The sequence below is a fragment of the Ovis canadensis genome, chromosome 2 (genome assembly GCF_042477335.2).
Source record: "Ovis canadensis isolate MfBH-ARS-UI-01 breed Bighorn chromosome 2, ARS-UI_OviCan_v2, whole genome shotgun sequence".
Lineage (NCBI taxonomy): Eukaryota > Metazoa > Chordata > Mammalia > Artiodactyla > Bovidae > Ovis > Ovis canadensis.
In genome coordinates, this window is record NC_091246.1 from 103,605,036 (window position 1) to 103,628,201 (window position 23,166).

The window sequence follows — 23,166 nt, forward strand, 5'->3', positions numbered from 1 at the left end:
GGTTTTCAGGACGCTTGTTCTTACTGAGCTGCAGTCGGCCTCTCTGGGAGGGCCGCCTTTCGGGGCTGTGTAGAACAAATCTATTCCTTTTACCTGTGACAGTTCTTCAGATGCTGGAAGATAGCCATCATGTTTCCCAGACGTGAGTTGCAGATTGGTGTGCATGGATCAGAAAAGGCCTGTGCATACAGCTGGGCTGCCCAACTTACACCAAGTCTCACATCGGGTGCCGGTTCTTAGAAATGAGGAGATTTCACATGAAAATCTCTATTTCTGGTTTCCTTGAGAGAAAGAAGCTTCAGTGTTGTAGAGGTCACATTTCTGATGATAGTAATCTCTGTTAGGGCCTACTTAGGTGGTACTAATGCAGGAGATGTAAGAGATGGACGTTCAGTCCCTGGGTTGGAAGATCCCCCGGAGGGAGGGCATGGCAGCCCACTCCAGTGTTGTTGCCTGGAGAATCCCATGGACAGGGGAGCCTGGTGGGCTATGGTCCATAGGCTCCCAAAGCGTTGGACGTGACTGAAGCGAGTTAGCATGCAGTCTCCGTTAGATGCCAAATATCCTGTCCATTTTGCTAAAGTCTCTGCCTGCCAGCTTCACTCTTGTGTTAACTTCACTCTCAAGGCCTCTGTGGTCCTTGAGATTACCGTCCTGTTTCCTGGGTCTTCTAGTCCACAGACTGTTGATCCTCATTCCCTTCAGATGTTTCTTATTTGACAGTTTCAAATCCCCTGACCTATTTCTCAGTCCTCTGCCCTGCACTCACTTTGATAATGTCCCTCTTAAAGTGTGATACTCAGAGCAGCATACAGTATTCAGTATACAGTGTCATCTAACAGAGTACCGGGTGGGGGGAACACTTACTCTTTTGTTTTTGTTTTTGACACCATATTTTTTTTCCCCTAATAAATCTTGTATATTAGTATATATGTAATTTTTTAATTGGAGTATAGTTGCTCTACACAGTTGAGTTAGTTTTTGTTATACAACAGAGTGGGTCAGCTATATGTATACATACACGCCTCTTTTCTGGATTTGCTTCCCATTTAGGTCACGACAGAGCATTGAGTAGTCTCACTGAAATTATGTTAATAGTCACTGAAATCACAGCTCTGTGTGTGTGCCTGTGCTGTTGTTAAACTAAATTATTTCCCTGTGGTTTTGAGATCCAAGTGCTCAACTCTGCCTTTACTGATTTTAAATGTACTTAGACATTCCAGAATGATAAAATCTTTTTTTTGTATCCTGGGTTTTTTCCACCCTTGACTTACTGTTCCCAGTATGACTTCCTTTGTTTCTGAAGTGGAGTTGTAAAATATATAAAAAAAAAAACATTGTGGCATATAATGGAGAAAATAGTTGATGAGGACCCTAAATTATTATTAACACAGTGGAAAATTAAGGGGGGGGGTCTTAAAAGAAAGCATTATGCTTGACATTTTGGAGGGGAAGCAAAAGGAGGTCTTGGGGATGGCCTTGCTACCTTGAGTTTATATGTTGGTATTATTTCTCCCCCAGTGAACCAGTGTGTATGTGCTTTCTGTGTGCAAGGCAGTTGTAAGTTAATGCGATCTCAGAATCTAAAAGGATCTTTGAGGTCATATAGTTGACCCTTTTTTGGTGCTAGTGGTAAAGGACCTGCCTGTCCATGCAGGAGATGTCAGGTGCAGGGGTTCTATCCCTGGGTCATGAAGATCCCCTGGAGAAGGGCATGGCAGCCCACTCCAGTATTCCTTCCTGGGAAATCCCATGGACAGAGGAGCCTGGTGGGCTGCAGTCCACGGGGTCACAGAGAGTCGGACACGACTGAAGCGGCTGAGCACGCACACGCATGCAGTCCACCCCTTTACTTTATGGGTTAAAAAAGGAGAAGAAGCATTTGAGTCAAGAAGGACTGGGATGGTGAAGTTAGGGGTCCTGATGACTCTTAAAGATGATTAGTTATAAATGGATGACAAGATTGGAGTCTCAAGTTGAATTCAGCCATGAAGGCTGAAGTCGGATGCCTGAGTCATAAAGCTGATTTAGGTCGCGCTTAGCAAACTGCTGCATGAGTTTTCTGTCTTATTTAGGGAGGCCTGGAGCCCTAATGATGAATTGTATGCCTCCATAGCATAAGGTGAAAGTCCTATTTTCTTGAGAAATGGAAACTCTTAGAGAAATTAGTTTATGCTGTAGGCACTTGCACATCAAGTTAACTGTTCTGGAAAGATTCTTCAGCAAAATCCATCTGAAGATCTTATTAAAAAAACAAACAAACTTGTTTTTACACCTCCTCCTCCCATACTGTGGAAGCTGTATTTTTCACAGTTATATTATGGACATTTTCCTGTTTGATTGAAACTGATTGAAAAGCTTATTAATAATCATATTAATGACATGGACTTATCATACTTAAATTTAACCTTTCTCCTAATCTAGGACATGTAATTTATAGCTTTTTCTGTTGAATGCTTGGTGATTGCATGTTTACAATACAAGCCTTTGCTCACATAGAATGCATTCTTAGAAAGTGAGATTGCTGAGTCAAAGATGTGAGTATCTTATGGACTTGTTACAGATGGAAAATTTCAGTTTACGTTCCTGCTAAAACATCAGTGTGCCTGTCCCTGTAGCTGCCAGCAGAGTACAGAGACGTCCTTACTTCACTGTCGTAAGCGGTGCGCTTTGTGGACATTCTTGGAATTAAATCTCAGGTCGCAGTCACGACTCTTTCTTACAAATAACTCCTGGAAATGGAATCGAAGAGTCAGTGAAGGCAGGTTTCAGGGCTTCTATTGCATCAGGCCTAACTGTGTTCCAGAAAGGAGAGGTGGTACCTGCTCCCAGCACTGCGGGTGTGGGGATGTCTGCCTTGATCCTGGTTGGTGCCACATACTGTAATCTTACTGTCCTTTGCTGATTTATAGGTGGAAAATGTCACTGTGTCCTATTTTAAAGATACATTTCCTTGATTTCTGGGAGGATCAAATACTTAAAAATTGTTAAGCCTTTGGGCCCCTTTTTGTGTAGCTTCCTGTTTATTTCCTTTGGCTATTATGGTATTGCTTTGCTTCTATTAAAGTAGTGCTGTGTTGTAAATGCCTCCCCAGTCTCTTCACTGACTTGCAACTTAAAAAAAATAAACAAATATTAGAAGCCTTTGATCCCTTTGTCATCAAGTTTGTTGAGCTTTTCTTTTCATGGGTTCCATTTTTGCTCGGATTCCAGTACAAGTGGCTAAACTTATCTTGAGATGAAGTTTCATTTATGTTTTCCTGTTGTTCTTTTTGTGGTTTCATTTATTAGTTACCTCTCAGATTCATCTGGGACTTATTTGGGGTCTTGGTTTGTCATGCAGGAATTCAGCTTAATTTTTTTCCAAAAAGCTGATTGTCACATTATGGGACAGTCTAATGTGGTGCACTTTAAAGAGACTGCAGCAAAATACCATTCTCGTCAATTACGAGAGCAGTACATGCTTACTATAAGTGAACGAAGGCAGAAGGAGTATTTCAGTAAACAGATCATGAACCCGTGGGTAGCGGGGTACGGGTCTGGCACCTGGGTGTGTATCTGGGCTCCTTACCTTCTTGTTGTAGGGCCTTAAACAGGTTACCTGACTTTGGGATTCACACTTACTTTTCTTCAAAGTAAAGTAGAAAAAACCGGCCTATCCCCCAGATGGTTGACCTGAGGATGAGATGAGAGAGTATGTGTAAAGCATGTATGCTGGAGGGTGTTGTAAGTATGAACACAGTTATAACAAGTGGTAGGGCTATAGTGATGGCAGATGAAGACACCCCACCCGGCCCGTGTCTTCCAGAAGTCTGTGCTGTAGTCCGTAGACTTTCTGCGTGAATAATGTATATTGCTCTTTGGCTTCCTTAGTTGTCTGTAATTACATGGACTCAGATGTCATCAGCCTGAATGAGGACTGTCATCAGCTCTTTGGTCTAACAAAGAGCTTTTGAGTTTGTGTGTGTGCTCTGCAATAAAGTCACCTGGAGCTTTGTCAAATGGCAGGAACTTGAGCCCCATACTTGGGAATTCTGATTCAGTTACTGTTGGGCGGGCCTGGGTTTATCTTGTGAAAACATTCTGAGGTGATATGTGCATCTTGATTTTGTATTACCCTAGTTAAAAAGTGACTTGTCAGACATGATTTTGATTTGTGGGATGTTATCAAACTGGTGGGAGGGGAAACAGTTAAAGGAATTGGCATAATTTTCCAATCAAGGACTTATCCTGGAGTTGAGACTTCTGGGTTGAGATTTATTACTGACTAAATGCAGCAATATTTGACCTAGGTTAATGAAGAATGTTAGTTTGTTAATACACTATATACAGTTGAGTAATGGAAGGAATGCTTATTTTGTGCCTGCTAGGGGCCTTTGTGGAACATCTTTGGACTTAGAAATCTGCTCTTGAGCCCAGGGTTTACTTGTTTTTCCTTTGTTCTAAGTCCTATAATAAAGGTGGCTCATCTCCGTGGTTCTCTGTGGTTGTGTCGTGATCTTGACTCGTAGCTCAGTAAGTGTATCAGTGCACAACCGGCTTTTCTCGCCTGATTTTGGTTTTTAATTGCCAGCAGCTTTCTGTTTCCCCTGTTTTACACCCAGGTCACATTTATCCAGTAAATAGACTGTGGTGGTTGTCTTGTGAAAAGCACGCATTGCTCTCCTGTAACTTGGGAATTGCCTACGTTCAGTTTTCACAGGTCCTTCTTTATCAGCAGTTAGCTTCCCTGAAAAGTGCATTTTGTTGTTTTGAATGATAGAAGAGAGAATTCAGAATCTTAACAGTAGTGCTAGTATCAGGAAATCTGTTTTAGTTTAATTCATTTAGCTTATTAACATCCTGAGTTTTAAACTAGGTAGTCTTCCCGGAACAGGCTGTTTGTCATGCCTTTGCATAGCAGGAAATCAGGAAATGATGTTGTTTGGTGTCGCTACAGAATTAAAAAAATCTTTGAAATACTGCTTTCAACAACCTTATTGAAATGACTTTTGTGCAGAACTGTCTCTGTGTAGTTTGAAGGGCCTGTGGCCACGGCAGTAATGGCAGCAGTGTGCGCCTGGGTTGTGATGGGGCTCTGCCTGCTTGATGGGCCCGTGTGCTAACTGCTGCGTGCACAGACACACAGGTAGGTCGTTGACTCTGAGCACGTTGTTTTCTTGTTTTGTCTAGCAGAGAAATCAGTATGAATATAGGGTTGACGTTAGGTTTGGATTAGTATTACCGTGTGTGTTATCTATAGCTGTCATTACCCATGTACAGTGGGGCTGTAGTCATCTGGGTAATTTAAAAATAATTTATGCACGCTGTGCCTGGGCTCTCTGTTCCCTGAGTTCCCTGAATTAAGGTCACAGGCAGTTTATCTTAAATGGTTAAGACCTTAGTGAGTGTGGGCCTTAGAGTAACTCTGCAGTGAGTCCAAGTTTTACTCAGTATGGATGCCCCGGGGCAAATTTCCTAACCTCTGTGCTTTGGTTTCCTCACACACATGGTGGGAATGCTTGTAGTACGTACTCTATAAGATTGTCATGAAGATTACGTATGGAATCTTCATGAATACAGTAGGTCGACCCTAGCACATGCAGACATTCAGTGGATGTTCACTGTGGCCACAGTTATTTGATAGATTAAAGGCAGCTGAAGGCTCCATTTGGGGACATCTGGGGGAGCGTCTCGCTTCTGGCCCCAGTCTCCCTCCATGCGTTCCAGATATATGCATACCTGCAGCCCAAGTGGAACCAGCTGTTTACTCCTGCTTCTCTCCCTTCTGTTTTTTTTCTTTTTTTCTCTCTCCATTGAGTGTTTTACTTTAGCTCAGTTAATGTTGTTATTTTCTTAAATGAAGAAAATTGTACAACTTTGTTGAAAGACATTAAAGAAGACCTAAATGAACAGAGAGATATGCCAGGTCCATGATAGGAAGTTTCATTATCAGAGTATTTTAGTTGTGAAAGAAGAAAAGTCGAGTCAGTAGGATGGTTATACTGTCAACAGACTCTTGAAAGCAGGGTCCTCACCGCTGGTGATGTTCCCACTGAGACGGAAGGAGTGTTAGAGGAGAAGGCGCTCAAAGAGGAGGTGATGGTGGAGGCCACTGGTGTGTTAAGGTGAAGGAGGGAGGAGCCGAAAGGACAGGACAAGGACACCTGGGATCCTGAGAACTCTAAGCCCCAGCTAACTCCTCAGCATATATCCTGGACCTTTGACTTGAGTTACTTACCGTTTCAGCTTCCAGGAATGTAACTAGTTTCAAGCCTTCCAGTGAATGGCTAACAGATGAAGAATTTCCATTTATCAGCAAAAATATTTTGGTTAAGGAAGGAGTAAAAAGTTACGGCATCGGCAGTGATCTGAATGGTAAATGTCTGTACACAATATTTTGAACTTTTCCCTCTCTACTGGGAGAAGACACTAACGGAACCTCCTTATACTCAGAGATGTACCCTTGCTGCCGTTGGAACATTGAGGGGTAGATGTCTGTGTTGCTGACCACTGGAGAAGGGAGATCAAGATTAGAGAGGTAACTTTCGTAGGCATCCAGTCAGGGGGTGCCAATTGAAGCTGTTGGCAAACTCCAGTAAATAAAGATAGGGAAAGAGAGAAGAGGGCAAGGGATAAACCCCCAAGGACAAACTGCACTTAAGGAGTGGTGAAAGGTACCGGAGGGTGAGCTGCTGAGGTGGAGGACCAGGAGAATGGATGAGTAAATTATGTAAAATACGAAGTAACTTAATATGAGACATTGGGGCAGGGATGAGGATGACAAAACTGTTTGATGGGAGAAATAAAGGTGTGACTAAATGGAGAGAATGAATGTTCGTGCTTCCAGATAAGATCAACAATGTTAAAATAACACTTCCCTACCTAAGAGCGATGTAATAATAATTTAATTCTTGTTATGTATTACTGAATTCTGTTCACTATTACTCAGTATTTTTGTCTTATACTGATGAGAGAGATGTATCTGTCATTTTCTTTTTTGGTGCTTTCTTTGGTTTGGGTATCACGGCTGGTAAGATGGACTGGGAGGTGTCCCCCCACTCTGGAAGAGATTGTATATAATAGATCATTATGTTGGGTTGGCCAATAAGATGCTGTGGAAAAACCTGAAGGAACTTTTTGGCCAGCCCAGTACTTTAAACACTTGGTAGAAATTCTCCAGTGGAAGCCTTTGGGGCTGGACATTTCTTTTGGGGGACATTTCTTTTGTAATTTTAAAATTACAAAGTCAGTTTGTTTAATAGTTGTAGGACTACTTCCTATTGGGTGAGTTGTGGCAGTTTGTGTGTTTTGAAGCATTGGTCCATTTTGTCTGAATTGGCAAACTTAGGTGTTGAGTTGTTCCTCAGTTCAGTTCAGTTCAGTTCCGTCGCTCAGTCGGGTCCGACTCTCTGCGACCCCATGAATCGCAGCACGCCAGGCCTCCCTGTCCATCACCATCTCCCGGAGTTCACTCAGACTCCCGTCCGTCGAGTCGGTGATGCCATCCAGCCATCCATCCCATCCCCTATCGTGCCCTTCTCCTGTTCCTAGTCTTCCTTTATTTTCCTTTCGATGCCTGCAGGACTAGTGTGATATCCTGTTTCATTCCCATTGTTGGTGATTTGTATCTCTTCCTTCTTTGTCAGTCTTGAGCAGGTTTGTCAAAATTGTTGATGAACCTCTTCATTTTATTGAGTTTTGTCTTTATGTTTTTTATTTCATTGATTTGTCCTCTTTATTATTCCTTTCCTTCTGCTCACTTTGAGTTTATTTTGTTCTTGTAGGTTCTTGAAGTAGGAGCTTAGGTTATTGATCTGGAATGTTCCTCTTTTTCTAACATAAGTATCCATCTATCTATAGTATCTTATTTCATCCCCACAATAACACTGCCGGTATGTAGGGATTTTCAGTATCACTTTAAGAAGGAAATTATGTAATGTTCCTAAACTCTCAAAGCTGAGTTCTGAACCAGAGATTCTGGCTGCAAGTCCAGATGGCCTGCCAGCCTCCTCCTAGCTGGGATAGTCTCTCTTTTTATTTTTCAGTGTTTCATTTCCCTTGAACCAAGACTCCATAGGCTCTAAATCTCAAACTTGTTTGAAAATGAGAATGTAAACTAAGACTTTGAACTAGTATTTATTGAGCAGTGACCTGGCACCCAGAACTATGTGGTATTTTGTGGAGGGGTTTCAAAAGTGGTGAGAAAAATAGTTTCTGCATCCAGCTGGAGAGAAACAAATTGCGTAGATGAAACTAAGGAACAATTGAAGTTTGTCAGGAGAGTGATACTGACAACTGACTGTTGTGGTTAGAAAAACACTTCCAGAGGTAGAAAATTTGGCAAAGCAGGTGAACTGATGGTGTATGAAATGAGAAGCACAGATGCTTAATGAGCACAAATTGTTGACCTCCACTAATAAAGGGTAAATCAAAACAGTAGAATGACATTTTATCAAACTTTTTTTTTTTTTAATAGCATTCAGTTAATTAATGCTGAACTGCAGCAGCAGACTCAGAAATCTTAGTGGCCTGAGATAACCATACTCTCCCCTGTTCAGGCGGCTCTCCAGTGGTGACCCAGGGGGCTGGGTTGCTTTTAATCTCGCCACTCCAAAGTTTAGAGTTTTTCCCTTTCATTCTCTCAAGTAGTTGGGGGAAGAAGAATCCATCCCTGTTCTTAAGAGCCTTGTACGGGAAATGATACCTTGCTTCTTCTCATGTTTCCTCTGGCAAGAACTAGTCTTCCAATTCCAGCCAAACTGTAAGGCAGAGAGGGAGATGGAGGAGAGCAGATCCATACTCGTGGAGTAAGAACCGCCTCTGTCACACTGTGACTGGACAGCTCTTGGGAGACAGATGCCCTCTGTGTTGTTGGTGGGAGGATAAATGGCCATCTTTCTAATAGACAGTAATTTTAAAAATAAGATACTCTTGCACTGACCCATGTTAAATTTTTTTTTCTGAGGAGATACCCGTGGATGTGCGCAAAGATAGCTACAAGAATAGTTGTTATAGCTTTGATTATAATGAAAAATTGAAAACAAATGTCTAATCCTCCAAAAGAGGATTGGTTAAACAAATTATGATGTTTCTGTCTTCAGTTATTGACCATCATACGGTATAGCATGTAATGATGTGGGTCATTAGACTGTTCTTATTATAAGTGGAAAAATCAGATTACAGAAAAGAACATATGTCCCATTTTTGTAAGCATGTTTATTCATGCATAGAGTAAAGACTGGAGGAGGTCTCTGGCTTTGGCAAAATAGCAGACTAGATTAATATAAACTCCTTGCTATACAATGCATATTTTGCTTTCAGGAAAGAAATTCTCATTAAAATTAAAAAGTGGAGTGGGGGCAGGAGAGGTTAGGGATTTGAAAAGCATCTGATGAACAGTCTGATGCTATAGTCTCTTAGGGTGTTTGCCAGTTTTGGTAACTTGCAGTTTAGTTCCCACAGAAATAAGAGAAAGAGCCTTGTGCCTGTGAGTGTCAGACAGATACCAGATGATAGAATGGATCTTCAAAAGGTTGAACATTGGCTAAAGGAATGGATAAACTAGAAAAAGATAAAGTCTCTGTTAGCAAGATCCAGAACTGGTTGGGGAAGGGAATATTCACTGAGAACTCAGAACCATTTTCCCTTCATATGAGTTTTGTGTTCAAATTTACGTTTCCTTGTGGCTTCTGGGAGACTCTCCAGACTCAGAGATCGACATAAAAAACAGTCCAAAGCTGATGATAATAGAATCAGCAGACAGAAGAGACTCAGCACAAGAAGGGCAGGAACAGAAAACGTGAGAAAGAGTAGGTGCTGTCATAAAAATAAGGCAGGGTTTTGAAAAGGAGCCAGCAGAACTTCTGGAAATGTAAAACAGTCATTGAAATAAAACCCAGTGGTTTGGATAAGCAACCCGCTAGGCACAGAAGGGGAAGTTAATGAGCTAGATCGAGAGTTGGCCCCTGTGGCCTGTGGGCTGAGTCTCGGCCGTGGTTGTTTCTGTACAGCCTGCATGGTTAGGATGGCTTTTATATTTTTAAAGGAGATAAAACAGAGACGAATGGAAATATTCTACTTAGACTGCATGTGGCTCCCAAAGCCTAGTATGTTTACTCTCTGGCTCTTTACTAACAACATTTCCTGACCCCTCAACTGGGTAGATAATGAGGACATTTCAGATGGTAGCACAAAGGATGAAAGAGAGAATACAGAGGAAAGGTTTAAAGACATGGAGAATGGAATGAGGAGGTCTGACAGATGTCATACCTTCAAAAAGGAGAGAATGAATGACAGCTCCTATACAGAGAGTGACTTCCCTGGTGGCTCAGACGGTAAAGCGTCTGTCTACAATGTGGGAGACCCAGGTTCGGTCCCTGGGTTGGGAAGATCCACTGGAGAAGGAAATGGCAATCCACTCCGGTACTATTGCCTGGAAAATGCCTGAGGAGCCTGATAGGCTACAGTCCATGGGGTTGCAAAGAGTCGGACATGACTCTGAGCGACTTCATTCATTCATTCATATAAAGAGTTAATAAGTAAACAAACAGATAATGATTAAACATTTTCTAGAATAATGAAAGACGTGCATCTTAAGAACCAGAAAGTTTGAGTGCTGAGCATCCCACTCACCTCCCGCTCCTGCCCCCTGCTCCAGATTCCACATGTCGACACAACAGAACTCTAGAGCTGAAGAGATCTTACATACAGCCAGCATGAAGAGTCAGGTTATCCACAAGGTACAATAGTTAGACCGACATCTCACTTCTCAGCAACAATAATAGAATCCAGAGGATTCTTCAGTTGGTGGAAAAGAATTACTACCCTAGAAGGGTGCATGCAGTTGGATCCTTATTTAGGATTTAGGGTGAAATAAAGTGTTTCACATAAAATTTACCACCAACAGACTGTGACTGGAGGAACTACTTTAGGAAAAAGGAAATAACCAGAGGGAGGGAATGAAATGTAAAAAGGAGTGGAGCTCTGAATAAGGAGCTTGGTAAATATGTGGGTGAATCAAAGCAAGCACGAATCACATTAATGATAGTAAGGGCTAATGTTGAGCGGGTAGAAACATGGTGGAGCTAAAATAGCAGCCAATATTGATGTCAAGTCAAGAGAGCTCATCATAGGTAAAGTCGTTTAGTCGCTAAGTCGTGTCCGACTCTTTGCGACCCCATGGACTATATAGCCCGTCAGGCTCCCTTGTCCATGGGATTTCCCAGGCAAGAATACTGGAGTGGGTTGCCATTTCCTTCTCCAGGGGATCTTCCCGACCTAGGGATCGAACTCAATGCGTCCTGCTTGGCGGATGGATTCTTTACCACTGAGCCACCAGGGAAGCTCCAGTCATAGGTAAAGATCTTTTATTAATTGAGAAGAGGGATAGAATACTAGACATAATGTTAAACTTTCAACTAAAGTCATAAATTGAATATATAACTTCCAGACTGGTTCAAATCAGTTCAGTCGCGTCCGACTCTTTGCGACCCCATGAATTGCAGCACGCCAGGCCTCCCTGTCCATCACCAACTCCCGGAGTTCACTCAAACTCATGTCCATCTATCAGTGATGCCATCCAGCCATCTCATCCTCTGTTGTCCCCTGCTCCTCCTACCCCCAATCCCTCCCAGCATCAGAGTCTTTTCCAATGAGTCAACTCTTCGCATGAGGTGGCCAAAGTATTGGAGTTTCAGCTTCAGCAGCAGTCCTTCCAAAGAACACCCAGGACTGATCTCCTTTAGAATGGGCTGGTTGGATCTCCTTGCAGTCCAAGGGACTCTCAAAAGTCTTTTCCAACACCACAGTTCGAAAGCATCAATTCTTCAGTGTTCTGCCTTCTTCACAGTCCAACTCTCCTAGCCATACATGACCACTGGAAAAACCATAGCCTTGACTAGACACACCTTTGTTGGCAAAGTAATGTGGTGGAGGGTTTAAAAAACATAACAAACTTATCAACTAAAAGTCAGGAAAGAGATGGGAAGTAAAAAAAAATGATAAGTAACCCCTCTTCCAGAAGACTGTTAGTAAATCTTAATGTATCACAAAAGTGTAAGTAGATCAAACACTAGTTTAAAGTCAAAGGTTGTTAAATTAGAGTTCTATTAAAAGAATGAAATCTTGTTCTCAAGTGTTTCTAAGGGGCACCTAAAATACAAGGAAAGACGTGGAATGTTTGCTGGGAAAAGAATGGAAAAAGTTAAGCTAGGCAAATATTAGCTGAGAGCTGAGTGTCTGACCAAGTGGCAGGCAGTGCCCAAATATCCATCGAGAGTTCAGGGGATAAACAGAGTGGCGGCACATACCTACCATGGAATATTATTCAGTCAAAAAGAAGGATGAAGTTCTGTGCTGCAACACAGATGGACACTGAAACATGTTAAGTGAAGTGAGTTCCATAAGGACAGACACTGTATGGTATTCCTCATATGAATATTTAGAAAAGGCAAGTTTGTAGAGACAGTAAAGTAGATATTACCAGGGACTGGGATTGGTTACATTCTTTGCAGCCAAAGATGGAGAAGCTCTATACAGTCAGCAAAAACAAGACCAGGAGCTGACTGTGGCTCACATCATGAACTCCTTATTGCCAAATTCAGACTTAAATTGAAGAAAGGGGGGGAAACCACTAGACCATGCAAGTATGACCTAAATCAAATCCCTTATGATTATACAGTGGAAGTGACAAATAGATTCAAGGGATTAGATCAGATAGAGTGCCTGATGAACTATGGACGGAGGTTCACGACATTGTACAGGAGGCAGTGATCAAGACCATCCCCAAGAAAAAGAAATGCAAAAAGGCAAAATGGTTGTCTGAGGAGGCCTTACAAATAGCTGTGAGAAGAAGAAAGTGAAAGGCAGTAAACGTAATAAAAAGTCAGGGAAGAGATATTATGATGGAGATCAGTAGGTCAGTGCCAGAAAGTGTCAGGGGCTAAGAAAGGCTGCTTTAAACGGGGATATCAAGAAGTGAAAATCTGAAGGGTGAGGAGGAGTCAGCCAGAGAGGAGCCTGGGGAAGAGCGTTTGAGACGGAAAGATCAGCAGGTAGAAAGCTTCTGAAGCAGTTGAGAGCTTGGGCAGTTGGAACTGAAAGGAGGCCAGTGCAGCTCAAGTTGAGCAAGCATGTGTGGCGGGGACATCATGTGAGAGAGAGAGTAGTTTGGTGGTCGGGAGCCAGGGCTTCCCTTGTGGCTCAGCTGGTAAAGGATCGGCCTGCAATGCGGGAGACCTGGCTTTGATCCCTGGGTTGGGAAGATCCCCTGGAGAAGGGAAAGGCTACCCATTCCAGTATTCTGGTCTGGAGAATTCCATGGACTATACAGTCCATGGGGTCGCAAAGAATTGGACATGACTGAGCGACTTTGAGGAGCTGGTTATGAAGGACCTGGCAGTGGAGTGGGAGAGCACTGAACATTTTTAAGGAGTGGAGAGCCACGGCCGAACTCAAAGTTTAAGACGGTGCTTCCGGTTGCTGCGTGCAGAAGGCACCGTAGGGCGCAGGCTGACAAGTGGGGCGCTCAGTGCCATGGCGGATGACAGCATCAGTGAGGCGTGTGCACTGCACGTGGGGCTGCATCGGTGAGGAGACTGCTCCTCATCAGTGTTTCCCTGTGACGTTTATTTCTAGAGCCCAGTACCTTCACTGTCGTGTTCCAGAGAATGGCAGAAGAGAGTCCAAGTGTTTTTGTTTTTCTTTTGTGCGTGAAATGATGGATTTAGCTGTTTGGGAAAGAAAGTTCAGCTTCAGAGCACTCATGACACTTTTGCCTAATTCCAGTGAAAGAGATGGAACTTGATGGGGGTAGAAATTTTAGAGTCAGTGTTGAATTGCTGGTTTCCATCAGGGCATTTGCTTCTTTTTCCAGTTCTGTTCACTGTAAGTTGGTGGTGCTAGCAATATGACATTGTGTAGTCAGTCTCCAGGTGACTTTTTAAAGACATTTTGTTTAGACTCTGTACAGTTTATTTCTGAGTTTTTGATATGAAAAATGTTAAACACATAGAAAAGCAGACCCGCGTGTCTCCCTGTCATTCAGTGTCAACAGCAGTCTGGCCATGACTAATCTTGTTTCACTGATGCCCCAGAGTTCTCACCACCACCCTTGTCCTATTTATTTTTAAGCAAATTCCAGATAAATCGTCTGTAAATATCTCATTATATACTTGTAAAAGGTAAGGACTTTTCTACATTTTAGTGTTTTGGTTTATTCCCTCTTGGAGCACATAAACAGGTAACCATCTAGCTGGATGGTTTGCCTTTGAGAGTGCCAATTTATGCTTATTGTCCAAGTGTATTTATTGATAGGACCCCTTTTCACTTAAAATACTGTCTCCATTTGAACAATAAATTCTGTGACGCCTTGTATACATGAAAAGCCTTTTCATGGTGGACAGTAAATAAATTCTTCAGTATTGAGTATTTTCCTAATAGCTTGTCACCTCTCTCTCTCCTATCAGGAGAGCAAGCCCCGGAGTTCACTGCTTCAGGAGATGATACACCGAAGTGCAGTGCTGTGTGAATCAGAGACAGGAGGGGCCTGAGCCACCGGGTAAGCAGGGGATGGGGCAGCCAAGTTGCCTGGATCTTGCCACTTGTTTTCCTCCACCCCATCCTTACTTTGTTAGGATTTGCTCATAAACGCAGAGCACATTTTTTTATTTTGAAAACAAAAAAGGATATTTTAAACATTTGAATTAAAAGGATAATGCTTTAGAAATATTGACCTACATGGATATTTGGTAAGCGCTAAACTAAATTACCCAAGTTTAGGTTTTTTCCATGATTGACTATTATTTGGGTTTTGTTGTCCTTATCTCATGGTCTGCTTACTCAAACCTCTTAGTAACATTGTCATCACTTTCTATTTTTATCTAAAAGGAGAGATGACTCTATTAAACATTTAATAGTTATACATGGTTAGCAAAGGTGGAAGCTAGAGAGAGTGACTGAGCATCCGTAAAAAACCCCTCATTTTATACTGTCTTGGGGTAGTATCCTTGCTGTTTGTCTGTGTCTTTTTAGGCTAAAGTAGTTCCCTGAGGTCAAAGACTATTTTACATCCTAGCTTCTCCCACAGTTATACTTAGCATGTCTTAGACATGAAAAGAGTATGATGAATAAATACTCTTTGGAGGAAATGAATGAAGGAAATTGGAGGTATTTTTGGCATGAAGTAAAGTCTCTTAGTCGTGTCCAACTCTTTGTGACCCCATGGACTGTAACCTATCAGGCTACTCTGACCATGGGATTTTCCAGGCAAGAATGCTGGAGTGGGTTGCCATTTCCTTCTCCAGGGGATCTTCCAGACACAGGGATCGAACCCAGGCCTCCTGCATTGCAGGCAGACGCTTTACCATCTGAGACACCAGGGAAGCCCTTTTTTCTTTTTTTTTTTTTCACTTCTAGATGTACTGAAATTGAGGAGAAAGCAAGTGCAAAACTTTTATAACTCGTGATAGTAAAGTTTGGTAAGAGAAAAGGACTGGGAATGCTGGTTCAAGATTTATTAACCTAAAGTATCGCCCTTTATTTTCATAGCAACACAATGTATTGTTATCTCTACACATTTATCTCTGTTTTGGGAGATTAGAAACCTGAGGCCTAAAGTCTCACAGCAAATCTCTGTAAAAGATAAGAAATAAAACCCCCATTTCTAAGTACAGCATTCTTTCTGAAAGACCAAGTTACTATTTATATAGAAGATAAATGAGAAGCAAACTGGGGAATACATTTTTGTCCCTGGATTACTGCACCCACTGCTGGTGAAGATCCAGAGAGTTCTCTTCAGCTCTTTTCCCCCACTTTGAATATAATAAATGGAGCTCCTCACAGAGGTGTTTTTTTTTTTTTGCTTTTCCCCAAAACTTAAAGAGGCAATTTTCCTGTCAGTAATGAACATAAATAGAAGGGTGTTTCTCTGTCTCACCAGGATGCCTAAGTCTCAAATAACAAATTGTTAGGAACATTTTTGCCCTCTGTTGAATGTAGCTACTAATCATTTTATAGGGCTCTAATAGGAAGAAAGTGGGTGTGTCTGAACTGCTTTTGGACAATTACCTAATCCATCTCTTACTATTAATAACTCCAAGTACAATATCCATGCCAAAAAATAAAACCTGTGTTGGACTTAAAATGTTCTGCGAGGCACACACCAGTGATCCAACCATTGTTCCGTCTTAAAAGAGTTAGGCATTTTCTAGGAAGTTTCAGAAGTGGGGAAGCAAGGTTGTTGAGCATAAGGTCTTCAAGACTGACACACGTCTCTTTCTTTTGCAGGCCTGAATGTTGGCAGTGACACTGTTAAGAGGCTGGCATTTATTTCTGTTCTAACCAGCTACCGTATAACTGTGAAAAGTAACTATGCATATGTGTTGGTCAGCGAAACCAAGGAACAAGAGCTATGGCAGTTGAGGAGGTCTGTCTGATTCCAGGGTATTTTTCCCCGGCTCCACCACCAGGGTTCTCCCTCCCACCTCAACAACCATGTGGTACCCTCTGCCTTTTGACAAAGATTAAGGACATGTTCTTTGGCCTACAGCTAGAGCTCAGAATCTGCTGGAGTAGGGTCAGAGACCATTTCAGTCACAGCTGAGGAAGATGAAATTTCCATTCTACTTGGTGCCTTGTCCAGGGAGCACACTAACTCTCCGGAAAGCGTGTTGAGTGAGAAGAGGCTGAGCCTGGCCCACTACAAGCCCGTGGTTATGGCGAGTGAGCCAACGTGACCAGCGCGGGCAGGAGCCGCAGAGGGACTCATGACGGGCTATACCATGTTGCGGAATGGGGGAGCGGGGAACGGAGGTCAGACCTGCATGCTGCGCTGGTCCAACCGCATCCGGCTCACGTGGCTCAGCTTCACGCTCTTCATCATCCTGGTGTTCTTCCCCCTCATCGCTCACTATTATCTCACCACCCTGGACGAGGCGGACGAGGCGGGCAAGCGCATCTTCGGCCCACGGGCTGGCAGCGAGCTCTGCGAGGTGAAGCACGTGCTGGACCTCTGCCGCATCCGCGAGTCGGTGAGCGAGGAGCTCCTGCAGCTGGAAGCCAAGCGGCAGGAGCTGAACAGTGAGGTCGCCAAGCTGAACCTGAAGATTGAGGCCTGTAAGAAGAGCATCGAGAATGCCAAGCAGGACCTGCTCCAGCTCAAGAACGTCATCAGCCAGACAGAGCATTCCTACAAGGAGCTGGTGGCGCAGAACCAGCCCAAGCTCTCCCTGCCCATCCGCCTGCTTCCGGAGAAGGATGAGGCTGGCCTCCCGCCCCCCAAGGCCCAGCGGGGCTGCCGGCTGCACAATTGCTTCGATTATTCCCGGTGCCCTCTGACCTCTGGTTTCCCCGTCTATGTTTATGACAGTGACCAGTTCGCCTTTGGCAGCTACCTGGACCCCTTGGTCAAGCAGGCGTTCCAGGCCACGGCCCGAGCCAACGTTTATGTCACCGACAACGCGGACATCGCCTGCCTGTATGTGATCCTAGTTGGGGAGATGCAGGAGCCCGCTGTGCTGCGGCCCGCCGACCTGGAGAAGCAGCTGTCCTCCCTCCCGCACTGGCGGAGGGATGGCCACAACCACGTCATCCTCAGCCTGTCTCGGAAGTTGGACACCCAGAACTTACTGTACAACGTCAGCACCGGCCGGGCCATGGTGGCCCAGTCCACCTTCTATGCGGCCCAGTACCGGCCTGGCTTTGACTTGGTGGTGTCGCCCCTAGTCCACGCCATGTCGGAGCCCAACTTCATGGAAATCCCACCACAGGTGCCAGTGAAGCGGAAATACCTCTTCACCTTCCAGGGCGAGAAGATCGAGTCACTGAGATCCAGCCTTCAGGAGGCCCGCTCCTTTGAGGAGGAGATGGAGGGGGACCCCCCGGCCGACTACGACGATCGGATCATCGCCACCCTCAAGGCCGTCCAGGACAGCAAGCTCGATCAGGTCCTGGTGGAATTCACCTGCAAGAGCCAGCCGAGAGCCAGCCTGCCGACCGAGTGGGCGCTGTGCGGCGAGCGGGAGGACCGCCTGGAGCTCCTGAAGCTCTCCACCTTCGCCCTCATCATCACGCCGGGGGACCCGCGCCTGCTCGTGTCCTCGGGGTGCGTCACCCGGCTCTTCGAGGCCCTGGAGGTCGGGGCTGTCCCGGTGGTGCTGGGGGAGCACGTGCAGCTCCCCTACCAGGACGTGCTGCAGTGGAGCGAGGCGGCGCTGGTGGTGCCCAAGCCGCGGGTCACCGAGGTCCACTTCCTGCTGCGGAGCCTCTCGGACAGCGACCTGCTGGCCATGCGGCGCCAGGGCCGCTTCCTCTGGGAGACCTACTTCTCCACCACGGACAGTATCTTCAGCACCGTGCTGGCCGTGATCCGGACGCGCATCCAGATCCCAGCCGCTCCCATCCGGGAGGAGGCGGCGGCCGAGATCCCGCACCGCTCGGGCAAGGCGGCCGGCACCGACCCCAACATGGCGGACACCGGGGACCTGGACCTGGGCCCGGTGGAGACCGAGCCGCCGTACGCCTCGCCCAAGTACCTCCGCAACTTCACGCTCACCGTCACCGACCTCTACCGCAGCTGGAACTCCGCCCCGGGGCCTTTCCATCTCTTCCCCCACACGCCCTTTGACCCCGTGCTGCCCTCGGAGGCCAAGTTCCTGGGCTCAGGGACCGGATTCCGGCCCATTGGCGGCGGGGCCGGGGGCTCCGGCAAGGAGTTTCAGGCGGCGCTGGGAGGCAACGTCCCTCGGGAGCAGTTCACGGTGGTAATGTTGACTTACGAGCGGGAGGAGGTGCTCATGAACTCCTTAGAGAGGCTGAACGGCCTCCCTTACCTGAACAAGGTCGTGGTGGTGTGGAATTCGCCCAAGCTGCCATCAGAGGACCTGGTGTGGCCTGACATTGGGGTCCCCATCATGGTAATGATAGAGCCGCGAGCGGTTTGTTTACCGCGCCAGAGGCTAGTTCATTCTTGCTCTCTTTCCCGTAAAGATGCTATCTTTTTTGTTAACCTATTCAGATCCTTTCCCTTGCTTCTAGTTCAGTTCTTTCACGTCTTGCCAGTTCTCTGCTGCTCACTTCCAAAGGCCCCTAAGACGGTCCCACAGGGAGACTGATACTGGCCCCCTGAAGGTTTATAAAACCCTGTCATTGACCTCGTAGACATCTTCTCTGCCCTTACAAAGGGGCTGATGATGAGAATGATGGTGAAAAGCTGACGTGTAAGAAGCAGTCATAATTTTAGAGTTTATAGAACTTACAGTAAGTTAGTATGATTAGTATGATTTCTTCTGTGGAAACTGAGGCTTAGACATGTTAATTAATTTGCCCAAAGTCACTATTACATTTGTGGAGCAGCTGAGCTTTTAGTGTGCCTAATTCCAGGAGCTGTGGTTTTAATCACCTCCCTAAGGGTTTAGGAAGGAGACCTGTTCTATTTCACAGGATGGTCTGCAAGTCCTCTGGGAGACTGGCGTCAGGGTTTGATATTTTAGGATTTGGAGACCTTGGACCTTTTCTGTAGTTTCATTCTCATAAAACTCTTCTCTGTTATGGTTAGGATGACGTATTCTACAGGAAAAGTAATAGCCAAATATGCAGGGTAGAGCTTTAGTTCTGAGTACTTTGCTTATCCACCTTCTGTTGTAAGTTTGCCCGTCTAGAAATAGGAGATCACCCATTTCTCTTAAATGTGAGGCCTAAGAACAAGTCTCAAGCCACATGGCAACAGTTTACCATGTAGCACAGGTACTTTCCAGAAAAGGTAGCAAAGAAGGGCCAAAGTCTGATGAGCCATCACTGCTAGACGCTTTCTTAAGAAAATTGGTCGTTTTTAGAAAGAATTTGCCTTGAAGGGGAACGTTTAGACTAGACCAGTTTTTAAAATATTTATTTTATTGAGGAGCTAATTCACATGAAATGTTTCCTAAGCAGCATCATGGTATATGGGAAAGTATGAGTTTTGGCACAATAGAGACCTAGGATTAAATAGTCATTTTGTAATCTTTGATAAGTTAATTAACTCCTTTGACTTCAGGATTAAAGAGGGATCTAAGATAATACAGGGCTTCCCTGATAGCTCGTTGGTAAAGAATCTGCCTGGAATGCAGGAGACCCAAGAATCTGCCTGCAGTGCAGGAGACCCTGGTTTGATTCCTGGGTTGGGAAGATAACGCTGGAGAAGGGGTAGGCTACCCACTCCAGTATTCTTGGGCTTCCCTGAAGCCAAGTTGGCTCAGCTGCTAAAGAATCCACCTGCAGTGTTGGAGGCCTGGGTTCGATCCCTGGGTTGGGAAGATCCTCTGGAGAAGGGAAAGGGTACCCATGCATTCTGGCCTGGAGAATTCCATGGGCTGTATAGTACATGGGGTTGCAAAGAGTCTGACATGACTGAGTGACTTTCTCTTTCTTTCACTAAGATAATGCAAGTAGTCAGTTCAGTCGCTCAGTGGTGTCGGACTCTTTGTGACCCCATGGACTGCAGCACACCAGGCCTCCCTATCCATCACTAACTCCTGGAGTTTCCTCAAACTCACATCCATTGAGTCAGTGATGCCACCCAACCATCTCATCCTCTGTCAACCCCTTCTCCAGCCTTCAGTCTTGCCCAGCATCAGGGTCTTTTCCACTGAGGCAGTTTTTTGCATCAGGTGGCCAAAGTATTGGAGTTTCAGCTTTAGCATCAGTCCTTCCAATGAATATTCAGGACTGATTTCCTTTAGGATGGACTGATTGGATCTCCTTGCAGTCCAAGGGACTCTCAAGAGTCTTCTCCAGCACCGCAGTTCAAGAGCATCAATCCTTTGGTGTTCCACTTTCTTTATAGTCCAACTCTCACATCCATACATGACCACTGGAAAAACCATAGTTTTGACTAGACGGACCTTTGTTGGCAAAGTAATGTCTCTGCTTTTTAATATACTGGAAAAGTGCTCAATAATTATTTGATTCCTATTTATTCCTTCATGTCAGAGGAGATGGAAGTCAGCATGGATGTTCTGCTTATGTTAAGGACTCACTTCACTGATAAACCTCCTTGTACCCACGACTTAATTTCCCTTGTGTCATAACTGGTACTACCTCTCTTCTCTTGTACAAATCTTTGTTTTCTTTTCTTTTTTTTTTTTAACAAATGCTGCTACTTTCTTCCTACTGCTGCTAATCTTTTCTTGTATTTTAATTAATTGAATTTATAATCAGAGACTCTTCAAAGACTGTAGGGTTCTGCAAACTTTTGACCCCAGAATTTATATTGTATATTAAGAAAGCTTTGTAAAAGTCTATAGATTTCTCTATAGACTTCTTCCTAAATACATTTCATGTTTTTTCTTTCCTAGTTACAACTTTTTGAATGTCATCAAAATTAAAAAAAAAAAAAAATCGTTCTGTGAAAGGTCGATGCTGCTCATTAGCAAAGCAGCCTGTGTTTTCCATTTTGCTGAGTTTTCTGTAAATTTGTTAGCGGCGTGGAGAAGCTGATGCCGCCACGGTTAACAGTGTCTGAAGTGCAGCGGAGCGCTTGCCAGGATGAGTCCTTCATTTTAATTCTGGCGGGAAATAAGTCGTTCTCTTGATTACCGAGCCTCTTATTGCAGCAGTGCCATGCTTAGTCAGAAAGGACCAGAAACTCTCCAGGCCGGGGGCAGCTCTGAATAGCTTGTCCGTATTAGTGGTACACTTTTCTATTTCCTCCTAGTTTCTGTGAAAAAAGAAGAAACTCTTTTAAGCTGGAAGATTTCACCCCATTCTCTAAACATTTGGACTGCTTTCTATTCAGTATGTAAGAGAGGCAGGGTTTTTGGGCAGCAGTTGACCTGCCGCCCTCTGGGGCACAGAGCTATCAGGGCGGGCTGGGAGGGTGGGAAATGGTAGTGTTAGGAGCCATCTCAGAATGGGTTTTCCACCGAGGATGCAGACGTGACCTCTTTGTTCATTTTGTTCTAGTTAACAGTAGATCTCTCTAAGGTGACTAGGCAGTCTTTCAGGTTCCATTCCTTCCGGGAAGATGATTTGAGCTAAAAGAAGCAACCCAGGAGCCTACCTGCCACTTCAGAACATGTTGGGCCGTCTGTGGGTCTCTTCTCGGTGCCATCGTAGCAGCGGGCACACATGCTGTCTGTCTGTGGGCTGTGAAGTCTGTTGAGCCCTCGGTGTTCAAGTAGAGAGCAGGCTTGTCTCAGGAGTACCTACTGGGGTCTGTGGTGAAACCCCTCTCTCTTTTCCATTACTTAGGTAGCAAGGGGGAAGCTACTCTGGGTCTGGCTGAGAGTAAGTGTGGTTTTCACTGCCACCCTCCTGCCCGGAACGCTTTATGTAAGGAGAATTTCCATTGAGGTTGGGTGGGGCCTGGGCGAATTGACCGCCTGCCCGCAGGGAGGTGGGGTGCGTGCCACCAGCTGCGGTGGGTCTCTCAGCTGGATGGCAGGGAGGGCTGCACCAGAGGCATCGTTCTGTCTCTTGCTCGTTTGTGAGCAGTCGAATCGGGCTTCTTAGCTCCTTGGGTGGAATGACATGAATGTTGAATGGAAGTCAAATGGAGGGTGGCGTTGGGCCAGGGGATTTGAAGGCCTGCCTTTTGAAAAGCTCCCTTCTCGGGGGTGGGGAGGTGGGGGTCGGGGGGAGTCAGCACTCTCATGCATCTTAAAGATTTCCACTGTTTCCTGGCCGCCGTTGTTGGTAGTGATAGTCAGTGATTTCTCAAATGTTTATTTCCCCATAGGTAGTGTGTTATTTTTCTCTGGCCACTTTGAAGACTTTTTCTATACATGTGGTTTCCAGCAGTTTGACTGTGATATTTGTCTGCGTGGTGTTCTTTGATCTGTGTTCTGATTGGGTTTCACTTAGTCTCTTAAGGGCTTATCCCAGGTGGCTCAGTGATAAAGAACCCGCCTGCCAGTGGAGGAGATGTGGGTTCGATGCCTGGGTGGGGAAGATCCCCTGGAGAAGGAAATGGCAACTCACTCCAGTATTCTTGCCAGGGAAATCTCATGAACAGACGAGCCTGGTGGGCTACAGTCCATGGGGTCACAGAGTGGGACAACACTTAGCAACTAAACAACAGCAAGGCTCTTAAATCTAGTAATTTATGTATTTTAAAATTATATTTGGGCAGTTTTTTATTCAATACTGTTCAGGTATTTTCTTCCTCTTTGGGGACTTCATTCTGGGTATACTAGGCATTTAAAAAAATAT

General features: G+C 44.9%; 1 protein-coding gene across 3 annotated transcripts in view; it reads left to right on the forward strand.

Annotated features, from left to right (window-relative positions):
* EXTL3 (exostosin like glycosyltransferase 3) overlaps positions 1-23,166 on the forward strand; it is a 133,299-nt gene that overhangs the window by 77,395 nt on the left and 32,738 nt on the right. For all 3 annotated transcript variants that reach the window (XM_069576704.1, XM_069576705.1, XM_069576703.1), the window contains 2 exons: positions 14,448-14,539; positions 16,267-18,893. In XM_069576704.1, the coding sequence (XP_069432805.1) occupies positions 16,746-18,893 (2,148 nt within the window). In that variant the 5' untranslated portion in view covers positions 14,448-14,539; positions 16,267-16,745. The remainder of the gene's footprint in view (positions 1-14,447; positions 14,540-16,266; positions 18,894-23,166) is intronic.